This window comes from Schistocerca cancellata, chromosome 8, assembly GCF_023864275.1.
Source record: "Schistocerca cancellata isolate TAMUIC-IGC-003103 chromosome 8, iqSchCanc2.1, whole genome shotgun sequence".
NCBI lineage: Eukaryota > Metazoa > Arthropoda > Insecta > Orthoptera > Acrididae > Schistocerca > Schistocerca cancellata.
The window spans coordinates 422208579-422229187 of record NC_064633.1 but is presented as its reverse complement, the minus strand read 5'-3'; the positions used below and the strand labels follow the sequence as shown (position 1 = coordinate 422229187).

The 20609-nt window shown below is 39.3% G+C and overlaps 1 protein-coding gene across 1 annotated transcript in view; it reads right to left on the bottom strand.

The window, feature by feature from the left end:
- LOC126094944 (synembryn-A) overlaps window positions 1-20609 on the bottom strand; it is a 128203-nt gene that overhangs the window by 32481 nt on the left and 75113 nt on the right. Inside the window, exons 6-8 of the mRNA XM_049909595.1 lie at window positions 10932-11091; window positions 6258-6510; window positions 444-597 (exon numbers count right to left, since the gene is read on the bottom strand). Of these exons, the coding sequence (XP_049765552.1) occupies window positions 444-597; window positions 6258-6510; window positions 10932-11091 (567 nt within the window). The remainder of the gene's footprint in view (window positions 1-443; window positions 598-6257; window positions 6511-10931; window positions 11092-20609) is intronic.

Here is a 20609-nt window from a genome sequence, read left to right as displayed (position 1 = left end):
GGTGAAAGAAGTGGTTCATAACTTTCAGAATAGCATGGCGGCGAGCTGGTATAACATGGGCAGACAAAAACTGCCACAGCGTCTACAAAAATGCATAGACAGAAATGGTGATTATGTCGAAAAATAGCTAAATGTTCAAGCTGTAAACTGATGTAAGCCACTGTAGAAATAAACAGGTCTATGTACTTATAAAAAAAATAGGAGACCTTACTTTTGGGATTACCCTCGTAATTTAACATTCTCAGAACTTATTGACATGCGACTATTTTACACCAACATTTTAATTTCCTCAATAAGTGTCTGGGAGAATGATATAAGAAAGGTCTGATGTATGCATGTAAATGGATGAAATCTCAACGCAGAGAACCAAGAAAGCAGCTAATGTGGGGAAATGCAAGGAGGTTTATTATACTACCTGTAAATAGTAAAGAAATTGACAGTACCTGTCTCGGTATTTCTGGTACTCTTCTGTATCACTGTCTTCACTGTCTGATGAATATCCATCAGGTTTCTTTCCATTTCCACCAAGCATCAGACCTCTATTTGCTAGAAGTCCAGCGGCATTACCATAGCCAGTATATTTTACCATTCGGCCAACTAAAATGCAAGAATAATTTTAATCCATATGAGCATCTGATTATAATAAATTATGGACCTGAAAATGAGATTAAAAACAAAAACTTCAAAAAAATTATTTTTATTCTTACAGTATAATAAAAAATTCCATTTGTTGTGAATATTTTTCATCCACAATATCCAATATTTAGGATGAATGAATGCATGCAAGCAACTTGTGTCGAGATTAAAGAGATTGTTGTTGTTGTATTCAGTCCTGAGTCTGGTTTGATGCAGCTCTCCATGCTACTCTATCCTGTGCAAGCTTCTTCATCTCCCAGTAACTACTGCAACATACATCCTTCTGAATCTGCTTAGTGTATTCATCTCTTGGTCTCCCTCTACGATTTTTACCCTCCACGCTGCCCTCCAATACTAAATTGGTGATCCCTTGATGCCTCACAACATGTCCTACCAACCGATCCCTTCTTCTAGTCAAGTTGTGCCACAAGCTCCTCTTCTCCCCAATCCTATTCAATACCTCCTCAATAGTTATGTGATCTACCCGTCTAACCTTCAGCATTCTTCTGTAGCACCACATTTCAAAAGCTTCTATTCTCTTCTTGTTCACACTATTTATCGTCCATGTTTCACTTCCATATATGGCTATATTCCATACAAATACTTTCAGAAACGACTTCCTGACACTTAAATCTATACTCGATGTTAACAAATTTCTCTTCTTCGGAAACGCTTTTCTTGCCATTGCCAGTCTACATTTTATATCCTCTCTACTTCAACCATCATCAGTTATTTTGCTCCCCAAATAGCAAAACTCCTTTACTACTTTAAGTGTCTCATTTCCTAATCTAATTCCCTCAGCATCACCCGACTTAATCCGACTACATTCCAGTATCCTCGTTTTGCTTTTGTTGATGTTCATCTTATATCCTCCTTTCAAGACACTATCCATTCCGTTCAACTGCTCTTTCAAGTCCTTTGCTGTCTCTAACAGAATTACAATGTCATCGGCAAACGTCAAAGTTATTATTTCTTCTCCATGGATTTTAATACCTACTCTGAATTTTTCTTTTGTTTCCTTCACCGCTTGCTCAATATACAGATTGAACAACATCAGGGAGAGGCTACAACCCTGTCTCACTCCCTTCCCAACCACTGCTTCCCTTTCGTGCCCCTCGACTCTTATAACTGCCATCTGGTTTCTGTACAAATTGTACATAGCCTTTCGCTCCCTGTATTTTCCCCTGCCACCTTCAGAATTTGAAAGAGAGTATTCCAGTCAACTTTGTCAAAAGTCTACAAATGCTAGAAACGTAGGTTTGTCTTTCCTTAATCTAGCTTCTAAGGTAAGTCGTAGGGTCAGTATTTCCTCATGTGTTCCAATATTTCTACGGAATCCAAACTGATCTTCCCCGAGGTCGGCTTCTACTAGTTTTTCCATTCGTCTGTAAAGAATTCGCGTTAGTATTTTGCAGCTGTGACTTATTAAACTGATAGTTCGGTAATTTTCACATCTGTCAACACCTGCTTTCTTTAGGATTGGAATTATTATATTCTTCTTGAAGTCTGAGGGTATTTTGCCTGTCTCATATATCTTGCTCACCAGATGGTAGAGTTTTGTCAGGACTGGCTCTCCCAAGGCTGTCAGTAGTTCTAATGGAATGTTGTATATGCCTTGTTTTGACTTAGGTCTTTCAGTGCTCTGTCAAACTCTTCACGCAGTATCATATCTCCCATTTCATCTTCATCTACATCCTCTTCCATTTCCATAATATTGTCCTCAATTACATCACCCTTGTATAGACCCTCTATATACTCCTTCCATCTTTCTGCTATCCTTTCTTTGCTTAGAACTGGGTTTCCATCTGAGCTCTTGATATTCATACAAGTGGTTCTCTTTTCTCCAAAGGTCTCTTTAATTTTCCTGTAGGCAGTATCTATCTTACCCCTAGTGAGATAAGCCTCTACATCCTTACATTGGTCCTCTAGCCATCCCTGCTTTGCCATTTTGCACTTCCTTTCGATCTCATTTTTGAGACGTTTGTATTCCTTTTTGCCTGCATAATTTACTGCATTTTTATATTTTCTCCTTTCATCAATTAAATTCAATATTTCTTCTGTTACCCATGGATTTCTACTAACCCTCGTCTTTTTACCTACTTGATCCTCTGCTACCTTCACTACTTCATCCCTCAGAGCTACCCATTCTTCTTCTACTGTATTTCTTTCCCCCATTCCTGTCAATTGTTCCCTTATGCTCTCCGTGAAACTCTGTACAACCTCTGGTTCTTTCAGTTTATCCAGGTCCCATCTCCTTAAATTCCCACCTTTTTGCAGTTTCTTCAGTTTTAATCTACAGTTCATAACCAATAGATTGTGGTCAGAGTCCACATCTGCCCCTGGAAATGTCTTACAATTTAAAACCTGGTTCCTAAATCTCTGTCTTACCATTATATACTCTATCTGAAACCTGTCAGTATCTCAAGGCTTCTTCCACGTATACAGCCTTCTTTTATGATTCTTGAAACAAGTGTTAGCTATGATTAAGTTATGCTCTGTGCAAAATTCTACCAGGCGGCTTACTCTTTCATATCTTCCCCCCAATCCATATTCACCTACTACGTTTCCTTCTCTCCCTTTTCCTACTACCGAATTCCAGTCACCCATGACTATTAAGTTTTCGTCTCCCTTCACTATCTGAAAATTTATTTTATTTCATCATACATTTCTTCAATTTCTTCGTCATCTGCAGAGCTAGTTGGCATATAAACTTGTACTACTGTGGTAGGCGTGGGCTTCGTGTCTATCTTGGCCACAATAATGCATTCACTATGCTGTTAGTAGTAGCTTACCCGCACTCCTATGTTTTTATTCATTATTAAACCTACTCCTGCATTACCCCTATTTGATTTTGTATTTATAACCCTGTATTCGCCTGACCAAAAGCCTTGTTCCTCCTGCCAGCGAACTTCACTAATTCCCACTATATCTAACTTTAACCTATCCATTTCCCTTTTTAAATTTTCTAACCTACCAGCCCGATTAAGGGATCTGACATTCCACACTCCGATCTGTAGAACACCAGTTTTCTTTCTCCTGATAACGACGTCCTCCTGATTATTCCCTGCCTGGAGATCCGAATGGGGGACTATTTTACCTCCGGAATATTTTGTCGAAGAGGACGCCGTCATCATTTAACCGTACAGTAAAGCTGCATGCCCTTGGGAAAAATTACGGTTGTAGTTTCCCCTTGCTTTCAGCTGTGATTAATACATATCACCCTCTCAATTGTAGCACTCTGGTATTTTAATGAACTGCCATGAGAGGAACAACTAAGAGAGAATAAGTTTTTGCATTCTTGTGCCTATATTTTCAGTGTGAGGGTGAAGTAACTCAGTTATTAAAAATTTAACTGTCCTTTCGGGAAAATTGATGTAGTCGTCAGGTTCTTAGTATATTACTCCCTGTAGCAGATTTTCATAAGTATATTTCTCTCTCAATTTCAAACAGTTCCTTGAGCAGCACCTCAAATTCTTTTTCATATTCATACAAAGTGCTAAAGCCAATGCAAGAAATGCTTTGCCTACAGTGGTAGCCGTTCCCACTAGTGTCAAAATACTTCATGACACAAAAGGCATCTGCTTCAAGAGGGAGGTTAAATTGAAAAACTTTGTTAGTATGTGTAAGGACTTATTAGAAAAGAGTGAATTTGACAGACAAGTTTGATTGTGTACAGAGGCCTATGGAGGCAGAGCCAGTATGATTGGTGTGTTTGTTAGGCAGCAGGAAGAAATTTGACTTGCAAATGAACTACGAGAAAATAAAAGTGGGAAAAATTGAAGTGAAGACCAAAATAAATTTAGGAAGATGGAGAAAAATGATCAATAGTAGAGAGGAGGAGTAAGATAGAGAAACCCCTTTTTGCTCTGCATCTTCTGTTAGACGTTCAGATTATTTACTAAGGTTTATTGGACCATTATTTTTTCAGGTTACTGTGACAGTCTTTCCAGTTATCCCTTTATTTCCAACAATTTCTTCAACTATCACCACTTAATTGTGTCCTGAAGCTTCCATAAACTGTTGAACATTTGTTCCATATATTACAATATCAGCTTCTTAGAGGGGTGATATGTATTAAATGGACAAAAAGTTTATTTTGTCCATTTCTCCCTGTTTTTTGTGTTTTGTATTCCTTGTGCTCTTTCACACATGTAGCCTATCATTACGAGCTCTTTCACAGATGTAACCTATCATTACAAATTGCATTTTATAAATCAAACACAGGCAAATGAAAAGCATTTTTGTAGCAACTATTGCAATAAAAGCAGTTGGGTCAGGGAAATTACACAAATGAAAACGCTGAATGTTGAGCTTGAGGATTTTTTCTGTCTATGGGAAAAAGCTAGTTATCAGAAAAAAGCCTGGCTAGTGCAGCGAAAAAGGCAAGACAGTAGGAAAAAAGCATGACAGTGGGAGAACAAACAAATTGGAAAAAGAGTAATTAGCAGGAATGAGGGCAAGTTAGTGGAAAAAAGGACAAATTAGTGGAAAAAAGGGGCAAGTTAGTATAAAAAAGGGAAGTTAGCAGAAAAAAGGGCAAGTTAGCAGGGAAATAGGGCAAGTTAGGAGGGTAAAAGAGGTAAGTTAGCAAGAAAGACGTAAGGTAGTAGAAAAAAGGTTATCAAGTTTGTTGACATTGCCAACCAGGTGACACACGATCTGTTGTAAATTTTTTATTTATGTTAGGTGTCGAAAGCCCATGTAGTCAAGGTTGCACACGAAATCTTAATTAATAGGACTGATCACTAGATTTGGCTAACAATCTAGTCAGTGTTGATGCCAATACTGTGGCAAGATCACCAGTCCCCATTTCGTCACAGCAGCAGCCACATATGTGTACACTATGTAAATGCCAAATATTGTGTTTCTTGTACGTTGTACTGCCATAGTATTCACATGTACCACATCATAGCAACACATATATGATGACCTCTGTTACAGAAGAATGTAAATGCTGACTGCATCAGTTACTAAGTTATGACTGCTTAATGTCTTTGTCTCTTGACCATCATTCAATTAAGCTGGCCACAATCAATAAAATGCTGCTTTTAATTATGTGTGAAGCCTTAATGGCTTGATCACTAATCATAGATGTGTGGGTAAGTTAGCTGAAAAGAGGTTAGCAGAAAAAATGGTAAAGGTAGCATACAGGAAAATGTGATAAGGAGGGGGGGGGGGGGGGGGGCGGAAAGAAGCATGAACAGGAACAAGAGCAGGAGGAGGACTGTAATAGCTTCTATTTCATCTCTCTGTTTAAAATTAGAAGTTTTATTATTAGTTCTGTTGCTTATCAGACTTTAACTGAGATGTTATCATATGTAAGCAAGGAAGACACGAAATCAAAAGTTTCCAGTAAATCAAATGCATCTGCAGTATACAGAATTCTATAAAGAAATAATAAAATAAAGTATTATTAATCTTCAAATATCTTATAAGCTCTTGATCCAGTAACATACAAGACAAACTGTATTTACAGACTTATGATATTCTCTAGAGGTCAAATCTCATAGAACATATGTATATCACTTCTCTCTGAGTGAGCAGAGGACAGAAGTAGGAAAACTGACAGAGATGCTCCACAGTTCTTACAATTATTTAGACAACATAAAAAAATAGCATACCATTCTCCTTGCATAGCACGAACAGAAGGTCAGCAGCCAGCTGTGAAATATTGGTGTCTGGATTTGCTGCTGTCAGCAAACGACATAGTTTATTCCGCATTGTGTCACCCTCTTCTGGTCTTGTTAATACTTGATCACCAAGTGGAGGTAAGATTCTTGCTCTTAGGAACTTCCGAATTGGGCGCTGATGTCTTGCTCCCTTGGCTAAGACTGTGAGTAGTGGACACAGAGACTCAGGATGTTTCTTGATTACCTACAAAACCACCAATCAGAAATAAGCATGTATTATCTTTTCTCTTAAAGAGTTTTACTTCAAAATTAATCCTGCCAGCAATTCTAAATATTCCTTCCTTCTTCTCAAGTAGCAAAAGACATATCTATTTTAGCAAATAACCCAATTACTAAACTTTTTACTCATTTACAGGTACCATTTCACCTGTCTTCCCATTCCCATGCCTGGCATTGAGACCATTCTGAAATTTACTTCATTTGTCCTTTGCACACTTAGCTCTAAATTCTATAATGTCATAGCTCTATTCTTCCCCTGGCATCGCAACTTCACACATTACTTACAACGGCTGAACCAAGACCATTAAGAATTTATTACAAGGTGCACCCAGAACGTAAGTTTCAACGATTGATAAAGAAAACAAAAATATGACTAAGTGCAAAATATATATTGGAATGTTTACACAGGTTCACTGGCTGCTTCTCAATGTAGTTACCACCATTGATGATGCATTTATTGTAATGGTGCACTATCAATTGTATACCCATATAATATGAGTCTGCCACCAATTCCCGAAGCCACAGTCACTTCAGTCTGCATCTCAGTATCATTAAGGAAACTTTTTCCTGCCAGAAAATGTTTCAAGAGATGGAAGAGATGAAAATCACTTCGGGCAAGGTCAGAACTGTAGGATGGATCGCCGAAGATCCACACCGATTCAACACATTCGTGTGGATTGGCTGTATGGAGTCTTGCATTGTCTGCACAAGTGCAATGCCTCTTTTCAGTATCTCACATCACTTGTTCTGGATCGCCCTCCTCAGATTTTACAATTTCTGACAATACCAATCATCGTTCACTATCTCCCCTTGCAGTAAAAACTCACACAGGAAGACACTACATCGCTCCCAGAAGAAAGTGAACATGATTTTTTTACAGAGATTATCTGCTTGAATTTGGCTTTCACAAGTGAACAACTACACCACCAATGCAAGGACTGTTGTTTTGTTTCTGGTGTGCCACGTAGCGCCCATGTTTCATATCCAGCAACAACATGGTCGAGAAACTCATCACCTTTCTCTGCATGCCACTGTAGGAATGTCAATGCTGTGGCCAGATGTCTGGTTTTGTGTCCATTTGTCAGTTGCCTTGGCATGCATCGTGAACACATTTTATGAAAACCAAGCCACTAGGAGACAATTTTGTGCAAGAGCAAGCGAGACATCTGGGGGAATTGATGAGAGCATTCTGAAATTGTGAAACACCAGCTCTGCAAAATTGCTTGCCACACACTTTCCATCTGTTCTGGTGTCACCAGGGATGGTCGACCACTACGATCTTCACTGTGAATATTGGTTTGTCCTTCAGCGAACTGCCTACACCATTGTCTGAATGTACTGTCGCTCACAGTGTTGTGTCCATACACATGGCACAACTGGCAATGAATCCATGCTGGAGACTGCTTCTGAGCATGCAAAAATTGGATAACTGCAGGAATCTTGCAGCTGATGGGAGACAATATCAGAGCAGCCATTTTATCCCAGGACTGTGAGGTACCCACTGTTACAATAAGACTCAAACTGCACTGCAGTATTCCACATAAATCCTCTCCGCTCCTGTGCATGCACATTCCTATCCGACTACTCATGCCACCTCTGGACATGATCGGAACTTACTTTCTGGATGCATCTCGTTTTTTTTAGTAAAAGCAGACCAAATCACAATAAATTATTTACTTTTGATTCTGGTTATCGGTTTCAATCTGTAAGACCATCTTCAGAGCAGAGGCTCCATATGAAGGGAGGAGCTGGTTCACAGAACTGCTGTGTAGTGCCAGCTGGAACTTGTCACTTTTCCAAATGTTCAGTTCATGACAAATACCAGTCGCTACTACACAGCTCACTGAACCATCTCCTCATATCATCTAGTACCTCTGGTCAGAAGATAGTCTTGTAGACTGAAACCAGTTACCAGAATCCAACATCAAAAATTTATTGAAGTTTGGACAGCTCGTTATAACAGCAAGTATGACTGCTGTGGTTCCATAATGATGTAACAAATTATGAAGAATTTACCTGAAGCACTGAATTTTGAAAATGAAGGAAACCTCAGTTTTTTAACTGTGTGTGTACATTGCTATGAGCTGATTAGTAAGGTAAAAAAATAAAACAGATACTTATTGATTACTTCCTGCGGATAAATGACAGTAGTCATGCAGAATTCTGTCTAAAACTTTTATTTGCAATACTATCAAACACATCAACATGTGTATCAGATCAGCATCTACTGGACACAATGCCACCATAGTCCTAATGATGAAGCTTATTACTGACCCACTACTGCCCACTATAATAAATATCTTCAACCACTCCTGAACCACAAATGTTCCCCCCGAGGCCTGGAAACAGGGACTAGTTAAGCCACTACTTCAAAAAGGACAATGTAATAGCGCACTCTGGTTACTGACCTATTTATGTACTTCAGGTGACATCTTTAGGCGACATCCAAGGCCTTAGAATACACAGTCCGGAACCAGTTAACCAACTAGTTAACTAAAAACAATCTACTGGATGAATACTAATCAGCTTTCTGTAATCATTGCAGTGCAACATGTGCCGTAATAAAGGTAATAGACAACCTGAAGGTTGCCTTGGACAGACAAGAGGTGACTATTGTGTGCTTCCTATGTTAGACATCAGCAAAGGTTTTGAAACTGTTGACTTCGACATTTTACTTGGCAAAATTAGCAGCCTACATTTTTCAGCAACATAGTGGAACGGTTTCGCTTGTACCTGACATCTTGCCAGCAAAACATTGTGTCAGGCATCATAAAGTCTCAACGGAAGCTGGCAGAATGAGGCATTCCCCAGGGTTCAGTGTTAGGTCCTATACTCTTTCCCTGTACAGCAATGCTATGTCATCAGTTTTGTCCTCCTGCAACTACCACATGTATGTTGATGACCTCCAGTTGTATCTAATAAACTTGAATATTGCTTTTGAGAGTTTCATGACTGACCTGTAGGCACTGTCAAAATGGGCACAGAATACAGGGTCAAAATTCAACGCATTCAAACCACAAGTGGCTCTGTTGGTCATTCTAGACTCGTTAGCCCGAAATATTGGGGAACCCTATCATCTTCAATACTAAATGGAACAAATATCAATTTTTCGCTCTCAGGAAAGGATCTAGGACCAAAAATGCACATAAATCTAAATTGGACTGAGCACAGCCACAATGAGCAAGATGGAATGCCCTACAAAAATTTAAAAAGATCTTCCCTTTCGTTCTGGGGGGGGGGGGAAACCAGAAGGAAAAAAAAAAGAACTTGTACAACCACTTATTCTTCCAACTGTTGATTACAGCAATGTTACCCTGAAAGCTCTTTCTCTGAAGTGCTCATGTCACCTGGAACTGGTTATGATCACCTGTGTCTGATGTCTGTGATGTTTCACTCCTTGATCATATTTCAACATCATTTGCATAGCTATCCTGGCTGCATGCAGACAAGTGCAGAGATTTTCGCACATCAGATGACAAGGAATCTCATCCTTTCTGCCCATGAGTTCTGGGTGCCTTTTTCAAACTCTGTCCATTTCCTGCATCTCGCCAGTTCTTTTCCTTCATCCCTCTTCCTTCCCCTTCAACCGTTCTGCCAGAAGAAGGCTCCAATAGCTTGCAAATATCGATATCTTTATCTGTATGTTCTCATGCCATCACTTAATGAGTAGATTCTTTCATCTATCCAATAAATATGTTTTGTATCTGCCACTATTACTATTATTATTGTTGTTGTTATTATTTTATTGCTGTTATTTACTATTATTATTATTATTATTATTACTGGTGGCAGCAGCTGTAGTATTAATAGAGGTGAAATCATTTTTAATTCTATTAATACTAGTTTATTACTATTTGTCATACTAAAATTATTGGTATTTCTCAAGTAACTATGATGTAAAAAAATATTGTATTTGTGAAACCCTGGTAAGAGATGGCCTGAAGGCCCTAAGCTGATCAGGTTAAATAAATAAATAACAAATGTTGAAGTGTCCATAGTATTATTATTCACTTATTATTTTAGGTTTAGCATTTTAAATAACATATATAGCTCTGAATTCATTATTAAACTGCAGCTTCAGGAGAATAAACATGTAAGAATCTTCCAACTCTTAATTTTTGCTATTTAAATGTGACTCTTGGGGCAGATCTAGGGACAAAGTGTAGATTCCTTTTTAGTTACATAAATCAGAAACATAGAATAGTAATAAGAAATAATGTTTGACATAGGTTTTGTGGGCAATAGCTTATGTAGTTAAATTCAAATTAGTGAACTGTATATGTGGTAATGCTTGTACACAATCAAGAATGATGTCAAAATTGATCTATGTTCCCAGATTAACTCCAAAACACACATGACATTTGGTAATAGAGAATCGATAACTACCTGGTCTTCCAGTTTTTCATCCAACAGTTCCAATATTATTTCCACCACTGCCATGTTATATCCTTCACATTCCAGCTCAGGTGGGCACAGTCTGTCTGCAAGTGTCAATAGTTCTGAATAGCAGCTCCCAGGAAGACTGACTAGTAAGTTTACTGCATGCCTGGAAAAAAATTAACAGCGTAGAGTAAGAAAGAATGAAGGTATCTATTTGCATTGCAAAGATCCCACTAATTGGCGTGTGCATGAAGTAATGGTTGTTGCTGCTGTAGTCTATAGTCCGAAGACTGGTTTGATGCAGCTCTCCCAACTAGTCTATCCCGTGCAAATCTTTTCATATATATGTACAGGGTGGTGCACGATGTATGTCACCATTTTGTTTTTGAATATAAACATTATTGTCAAAACAATCTGAAAGGAACATATACTACAATGAAGAGCCGTCTATCAAGATTTGTTCTAACTCAGCAAATGCTCAATATGTCCACCATTTTGTTTCCTAACTTCCTTCAAGCGTGAAGTTAGTGATTACCCTACGGCATATGTTTTCCGTAATTTCACTGGAAGCTTGAAGAATAAGTCTTCTGAGCTCCATTAAATCACGTGGACATTTCAGGAAAATTTTTTCCTTTAGGTACCCCCAAAGAAAAAAGTCACATGGATTGAGGTCTGGGCTATTGGGGGGCCAATTTTGTCCGTCATTGAAGCGACCTGGAAACCTAAGTGAAATGCTCCGCATGTCGAAATACTCGTGAAAAAACTCCAACACAGTGTTTGCAGTATGTGATGTTACTCCATCTTGCATGAACCACTGCGTGTTGAAGGACAAGGTAGTAGCAAGAGGCTGTGGAATGAAGCTATTGCGAAGCATGCTCAAATACCGCTCGCTGTTCACAGTTTCTTCAAAGAAAAAGGGTCCAGTAAGTCCGTGACTGGAAATTGCTGCCCACGCTGTAATCCTCAGAGCATAATGTTGTCGTTCATGAAGCACTTGTGGGTTTTCAGTGGCCCAAAAGCATACATTCTGTTTGTTAACAACACTGTCTAAATGAAAATGCGCCTTATCTGAAAACCAAATGTTGTTGAGAGTTTCTTCCCTATCCTCCACCCACTGAGCTCTGCTGCTTGTGTTCTTCAGTGAGCTGCTGTGCACAGGCCATCTTGTATGGGTACATATGGAGGTCACTTTTAAGAATGTGTTGATGGAGCATCTGGATATTCCCAGTTGCACTGCTGCCATTCTACATGATTTCCCGGGACTTCTCTGCACAGCAACTCGTACCGCTTCAATATTCTCCGGCGAACAAACAGGCTTAGGCCGAGGTCGCTTCACTTCCAATACTGTTCCTTCCTGTACAAATTTATCGTACAACCTGTGGATGGTCTTCTCGCAAGGGACCCAACGTGTGTTAAACTGTTGTCAAAAACGCCTCTGAGTCACAACAAGGCTTTTCGTTTCATGAAAAAGTAACACAATTGCCGATCGTTGCTGTGTCGTCAGTCTTCCATTGTCAGCCACTGCTGCTAACTAGTCTTGTAGCAGCAGTATCGTGAATTACACGTCATTTCATAACTCATTTGTTCCAAGCTCTGCTGGTACTGCTGTAGAGATCCCAGCGGGATATCTAATGTGCATCGTAAATTGTGAAAGAAACAATTGGTAACACATTTCGTGTGCCACCCTGTATCTACTGCAACCTGTATCCATTTAACTCTGCTTGCTGCATTCATGCCTAGGTCTCTGTCTACAGTTTTTGCCTTCATACTTCCTTCCTGCCTCAGGATGAGTCCTGTCAATCGATTCCTTTTTGTAGTCAATTTGTGCCAAAAACTTTCTTTTCTCCCAAATTCGATTCAGTATCTGATTAGTTATTTGATCTAATGTTAACTCCTGTGAATTACCAACAGCTTACCTTACAAGGATTCAAAAATAGGAAATAGGCAGGAGGCACAAGAAAATAATTCTAACCACACAGCAGTCAACTAAAGAAGAAAATGTAGTGCACTGTTATAAATCTCTCCAACATGGGATCATTTGAAGTTAATACAGTTTCTCAACTGAAGGAAAAAATGAACATTACAAACAGGAAGCTGACAACAAAAGCGTCTCACTCACTGTACTACACTACAAAAACCAAGTAACTCCATGATTAGGCGCAGAGGATGATGCAATGCCGACAAGCCATTGTTTCATCCTCTGCTTAGGGCATTATTTGGATGCAGTATGGAGGCGCATGGGATCAGCACACTACTGGACCTTGGAACTGTTACTTCTCATTCAAGCAGTTCTTCAGTTAATCTCACAAAGTAGAGTCCACCCTATTTCCGTCCTCCCATCTACCAAGGACTAACCCCTGGCAGTGCTGGGAATTAAGTCCAGGTTTTCTAGATGGCAGTCAGACATGCTGACCACTTATCCACGCAAGTTGACACACAGACTTGCACTGCTGATGTTACTATTACTTTATTTGTCTAACGGAGTTGTAAGGCTGATTTTTTGTGTTTACTGAAAAGCTGTTTTTGTTGCAACTGCTTTGTGTGGTTTGGAAAGTTATTTCAATATTCGGACTCTTGTTTCCAAGACATTCTTTATTCAACCTCTTGACTGTCATCCATTTTTTTAAAGCTAACCATACATTATATATTTAAAAACAAAGATGATGTGACTTACCAAATGAAAGTGCTGGCAGGTCGACAGACACACAAACAAACACAAACATACACACAAAATTCAAGCTTTCGCAACCAACGGTTGCCTCGTCAGGAAAGAGGGAAGGAGAAGGAAAGACAAAAGGATATGGGTTTTAAGGGAGAGGGTAAGGAGTCATTCCAATCCCGGGAGCGGAAAGACTTACCTTAGGGGGAAAAAAGGACAGGTATACACTCGCACACACACACATATCCATCCACACATACACAGACACAAGCAGACATTTGTAAAGGCAAAGAGTTTGGGCAGAGATGTCAGTCGAGGCAGAAGTACAGAGGCAAAGATGGTGTTGAAAGACAGGTGAGGTATGAGCGGTGGCAGATTGAAATTAGAAATTAGCGGAGATTGAGGCCTGGCGGATAGCGAGAAGAGAGGATATGCTGAAGGGCAAGTTCCCATCTCCGGAGTTCTGACAGGTTGGTGTTAGTGGGAAGTATCCAGATAACCCGGACGGTGTAACACTGTGCCAAGATGTGCTGGCCGTGCACCAAGGCATGTTTAGCCACAGGGTGATCCTCATTACCAACAAACACTGTCTGCCTGTGTCCATTCATGCGAATGGACAGTTTGTTGCTGGTCATTCCCACATAGAATGCATCACAGTGTAGGCAGGTCAGTTGGTAGATCACGTGGGTGCTTTCACACGTGGCTCTGCCTTTGATTGTGTACACCTTCCGGGTTACAGGACTGGAGTAGGTGGTGGTGGGAGGGTGCATGGGACAGGTTTTACACCGGGGGCGGTTACAAGGGTAGGAGCCAGAGGGTAGGGAAGGTGGTTTGGGGATTTCATAGGGATGAACCAAGAGGTTACGAAGGTTAGGTGGACGGCGGAAAGACACTCTTGGTGGAGTGGGGAGGATTTCATGAAGGATGGATCTCATTTCAGGGCAGGATTTGAGGAAGTCGTATCCCTGCTGGAGAGCCACATTCAGAATCTGATCCAGTCCCGGAAAGTATCCTGTCACAAGTGGGGCACTTTTGTGGTTCTTCTGTGGGAGGTTCTGGGTTTGAGAGGATGAGGAAGTGGCTCTGGTTATTTGCTTCTGTACCAGGTCGGGAGGGTAGTTGCGGGATGCGAAAGCTGTTGTCAGGTTGTTGGTGTAATGCCTCAGGGATTCCGGACTGGAGCAGATTCGTTTGCCACGAAGACCTAGGCTGTAGGGAAGGGACCGTTTGATGTGGAATGGATTATTATTGGATCATTTTTATGTTAGGAATCATTTTTGTTTTAGGCTGTGCTATAATTTCTACAATATTGTAATACTGTAATTTATACAATATCACATTCTCTGTCTTTATATAGTGACCAGGTCAACTGAGACCTTGATGTATGCTTTTTCTGTGTATTAGGATGGCATGATTGTATACAAAATAAATTATTATGATACATGACGATGGTGGAGATAAGATTTAGCTATCTTTACATTATTTGTCACATTTTATAATTAAGTAATGTACATATCGATATATGGTATATCTTCAATATAAGGAGATCTTTGGGCTGGGATGCCAAGTCACTTTGTATTTGTTGTCGTCATCTCATATGAACAGGATGATTGCTGCACTTATAAATTCTATGAATGAGATTTTTATTCTGTGTTTCATGTTCACTAAAATATTCAGCACTTTGTGTTTCAATATTCATGACAGATAACTGATTTTTGTAAGCATATTATTATGTCACTTCCAGGCACCAATTTTTTTTGTCTTAATGTTGTTCTACAAACTGTAATGTTATGTTGTTAGGCAGCAGATGATGGCTTTATGGCCAAAACTGGTAATATTAATAAAAACCAGTTAATGCAGTTCAGTGTCACGAGTTTTTTTATATATCAGCTGCTGAAAATTAGCTGAAAAAACCTAAAAAAAAAAAAAAATACATTTCACTCACCTTCACACACTCTCATATAGAAATAAGGTTTGCACAAACTTGTTGCAATAAAACTGTGCCTTGAAGAAATTGTTTTAGTTCTCCTTTACTGTCTGTTTAAAGGTCAACATCATTTCATCAATCCCAGTGAACAAAATAATGGCATTTTATATACTAGCATTTTGTGGACGTCAATGAACTAGTGAGAACAATAATCTGAAGGAAAATTCCACCAAAGCTTCAGAAATGAGTTTACAATATTTGTCTTGATCTTGTCAGAATCACCCCATAAGCCTCACATCTCTAAACTCCTCTCTATCAAAAAATTCTTTCCACTATTGAATTTATCTGTCTATCATTGCCTTGCCAATACATGGTCATAACAATAACAGAATATTGCCCTATATTGCATAACATTGTGACTTGCTTCTTTTAAATATATAAAGCAGCTCTCACTTTTACAATAACCATAAATAGACCTTTGTGGTACTTTCCTGTAAAACGTAACTGTTCTTGCTTTGCTTTGCATCTATAACAACACCAGTGCAGTTAAAAATACACAAAGGTGTAAAAAAGATCATATACATTTAAGTTTCGGTCCAAGCAAAAAGTGTAAACAAGCAGTGTTTTATTGAAGTCATGTATTTGATGTTGAGCCCATGCGCAGTATGCTATGCTCACTCCTGAAATGCTTCTACTCTATCCTTACCCCAATTAATCTTTCTTTGCAGGTCTGGCAAGAAAATGTCACCACTCCAAGAGAACAACAGACGTGTATGAGAAAATCTGTGAAGCTCTTTACATTAGATATTTATGAACAGGAGAAAACTGAATAAAGACAGTTTCTGATGACTCAATCCCTATTCTATTGCTTTAATAAAAGACGAATAAAATTAGTAGCTAGAGAATCATTCAATGGTCTTCAAGAAAAGAAGAAAGTTAATAGATCTGTATCCAAATATTATGAAGTTAAAGATAAGGCTCTAAGAAATGAGATGATGTTTACCTTGTGTTAGTTTCTCACACCAAATCTGTTTTGACAGATTCCAGGAAAACTGGAAACATAGCAGATGACACCAAGAAGTTGTAGAATAGCTCTCTCTCTCTCTCTCTCTCTCTCTCTCTCTCTCTCTCTCTCTCTTTTAATGTGTGATTATTTGAGTACTAAACGTGTAATTATTTGAGGACACAGTCCATCTTCTCAACATGTCTGACTGCCATGCAGAGGACCTGGGTACGATTTCTCAGATTGTGATGGATTTTTCCTTGGGAGGACTGGAATTGGAACGCTCCGCCCCATTAGGCTGATTGAGGAGCTACTCAACCTTCACAAACTTCAAATATCTTATCACCCCTAGCCTTCCTGACTTGGTTCTTAACAACATATCATACCTGTAATAATGATGATGATGATGATGATGACATATTTGGTAGGAAACACAGCCCCCCACTCCACCCCCCCCCCCCCCCCCCCCCCACACACACACACACACACACAACAATCCAATCTTTAATCTAAAAGTTTTTTTCAAAGGGAAACAATACTATGAAAGACACAAAAATAGTACAGCAGCAATTAAACCTGGCTGATTACTGCACTTACGAAGAATGAGCCAGACACTCTGTAACATGAAAGTTTAGGCCAGAGCAATTCACAAAATTTTAAAACACATATCACACTCATCCTGGCATCTGATAAAGTAGAATGCAGTACCACACATAAATTTACAGCTACCCTCTCACCAGAATAATAAAAATCACTTTGTTAAAATAAGACACAGTGAAATGCACAAGCCACATGGGCAACAAAAAATTAATCATCCAGCCCAAATAAAGAGCCATATATAAGAGTGCTAAGTACTATACAGAGACAAGTTAATGACATTTTATATTGCCTTCATGACTGGACAGAGGAACAAAATGGATGGGGCCATTGGTTTCACAGCTTGCAGTTAATTATTCCTCACCTTTAGTCACTTTTCCTCCCACTGATGAATGACTTCATGAGTAAATAGCCTGTAAGAGCAACTCTGACGACAATAGTTCAGGCATACATGCCAATGGTTCACCCCGAAGATGAAGAGAGAGAGAGAGAGAGAGAGAGAGAGAAAGTAGATGGGAATATTGAATGGGTAATTCATTATGTAAAGGGAGATGAAAAACCAGTATTCATGTGGGACTGGAATGTGATTGTAGGGGAAGGAGTACAAGAAAGGGTTGCAGGAGAACATGGGCTTGGTGCTAGGAATGAGAGAGGAGAACGACTAATTGAGTTCTGCAAAAAATTCCAGATGGCAATAGTGAATACTCTGTTCAAGAAACACAAGAGAAGGAGGTATACTTGGAAAAGGTCAGGGCATAAGGAAAGATTTCAGTTAGTTTACTTCATGGTCAGACAGAGATTCTGAAATCAGATACTGGATTGTAAGGCACACCCAGGAGCAGATATAGACTCAGATCACAATTTAGTAGGGTTGAAGAGTACGCTGAAGTTTAAGAGACTACTCAGGAAGAATCAATGCACGAACAAGTGGGATACGGAAGTACTAAGGAATGAGGAGATATGCTTGAAATTATCTGAGCTGTAGACACTGCGATAAGGAATAGCTTAGTAGGCAATTCAGTTGAAGAGGAATGGACATCTCTAAAAAGGGCAATCACAGAAGTTGGAAACAAAATCACAGGTACAAAGAAGCCAACTGCAAAGGAACCACGGGTAATGGACAGCTGATCAACAAAAGAAGGAAGTACAAAAATGTTCAGGAATACAGAAATATGAGGGTCGTCCAATAAGTAATGCCCCAAAAAAGCCATTAATATACATTAACAAATGCCCTTGCTGGTGCCTCACATTTGGTGTTTGTTCTGAACACTGGTGATGATTCGAACCGTTCTGGCAGATGGCAGAGCCTTAGTACAGGGTCAAAATGGTGTCTACATATGACTCACATTACAAGCAGCGTGCTGTTATTGAATTCTTGAAACCGTGATGGACATCCACAAATGTTTTTATGCTGTGCATGATGATGCTGCAGTTGATAGTACAGTTGGACGATGGGTAAAGGAAGTTGCAGCCTCAGGAAATGCAGAAACAGAGCTCCATGATCAGATATGCTTGGGACGTCCCATCACAGCCACTGCTCAAGATATGCTGAATCATTCACCCACAGACTTCCATCTCTTTGGGCCACTTAAAAATTATCTAGGGGGAACACAATTTGAAGATGACGAGAGTGTCAATCATGCAGCGAAAATATGGCTATGCTTACAGGACAAGAGCTTTTACCAGCAGGGAATATATGCTCATCCACAATGTTGGCATACAGCCACAGAATGTAGACTACGTAGAAAAATAGGTCATGGACAAGACATGTTGACGTACATTATCACCAAATTCTGACTCTTAACAATAAATACGTTCTGACAAGAAAAAGTGGCGCATTACTTATTGAACAGCTCTCGTAAAAGTTACTTAGGAATGAAATAAATAGGAAGTGCAGGGAAGCTAAGGTGAAACAGCTGCATGAAAAATGTGAAGAAATCAAAAAAGAAATGATTGTCAGAAGAACTGAGTCAGCATACAGAAAAGTCAAAACAACCTTCTATGAAATTAAAAGCAACAATGGTAACATTAAGAGTGCAATGGGAATTCCACTGTTAAATACACAGGAGAGAGTGGATACATGGAAAGAGTACACAGATTCCTCTATAAAGAGGAAGACATGTCTGATGATGTGACAGAACTTAAAACGGCTTTGGAAGACTTAAGATCAAATAAGTAAGAAAGGATACACAAACTCCATCAGAATTCCTAAAATCACTGGGGGAAATGGCAACAAAACAACTATTCACCTGGGTGTGTAGAATGTATCAGTCTGGCAATATATCATTTGACTTCCGGAAAAATATCATCCACACAATTCTGAAGATTGCAAGAGCTAACAAATCTGAGACTGCTTAACAGCTTCCGAATCAAAGTTGCTGACAAGAATAATATACATAAGAATGGAAAGGAAAACTGATGATGTGTTAGATGATGATCAGTCTGGCTTTAGGAAAAGTGTGGGGATCAGAGAAGCAGTTCTGATGTTGAGTTTGATAATGGAAGTGAGACTAAAGAAAAATCAAGACATGTTCATGTTCATAGGATTTGTTGACCTGGAAAAAGCATTCAACAGTGTCAAACGGTGCAAGATGTTCAAAATTATGAGAAAAATAGGGATAAGCTAACGCAGAAGATGGGTAATATACAATATGTACAAGAGCCAAAAGGAAACAATAAGAATTCAATAAGAATGGAAACCAAGAATTAAATGCTCAAATTATAAAGGGTGTAAGACGGGGTTGTAATCTCTTGCTCCTACTGTTCAATCTATACATCGAAGAAATAATGGTGGAAATTAAAGGAACGTTCAACAGTAGAATTAAAATTCAAGATGAAAGGACATCAATAATAAGATTCACTGATGACATTGCTATTCTCAGTGAAAGTGAAGAAGAATTACAGGACATTCTGAATGGGATGAAGAGTCTTCCGAGTACAGAAAATAGACTGAGATTAAATCGAAGAGATAAAAGTAATGAGAAAAAGCAGAAATGAAAACAGCGAGAACCTTAACATCAGGACTAGGGATCATGAAGTAGATGAAGCTAAGGAATTCTGCTACCTAGGCAGCAAAATAACCCACAACAAACTGAGCAAGGAGGACATAAAAAGCAGACTAACATTAGCAAAAAGAGCATTTCTGGCCAAGAGACATCTTCTAGAATCAAACATAGGCCTTAATTTGAGCAAGACATAGCTGTGAATGCACATCTGGAATACAGCATTGTATGGTAGTGAAACACTGTGAGAAAACTGGACCAGAAGAGAATCAAAGTGTTCTGGTGTAACCAAAAGTGCCAGAACGAAGATAAAGAATGGAAGACCGGAGAAGGCAGTGAGACGATGTTGGCCAATGGTGCGCTGATTAGGACCACACCATGACAAGAGCGACACCTGCAAGAAGTGAATATAAGCGTCACTCCTGCCAGCCTCGGCTGCTCAGATCAGCTCAGTATACAGGCATTAGTGGAATGTATTTGCAGAACATAGCATGGC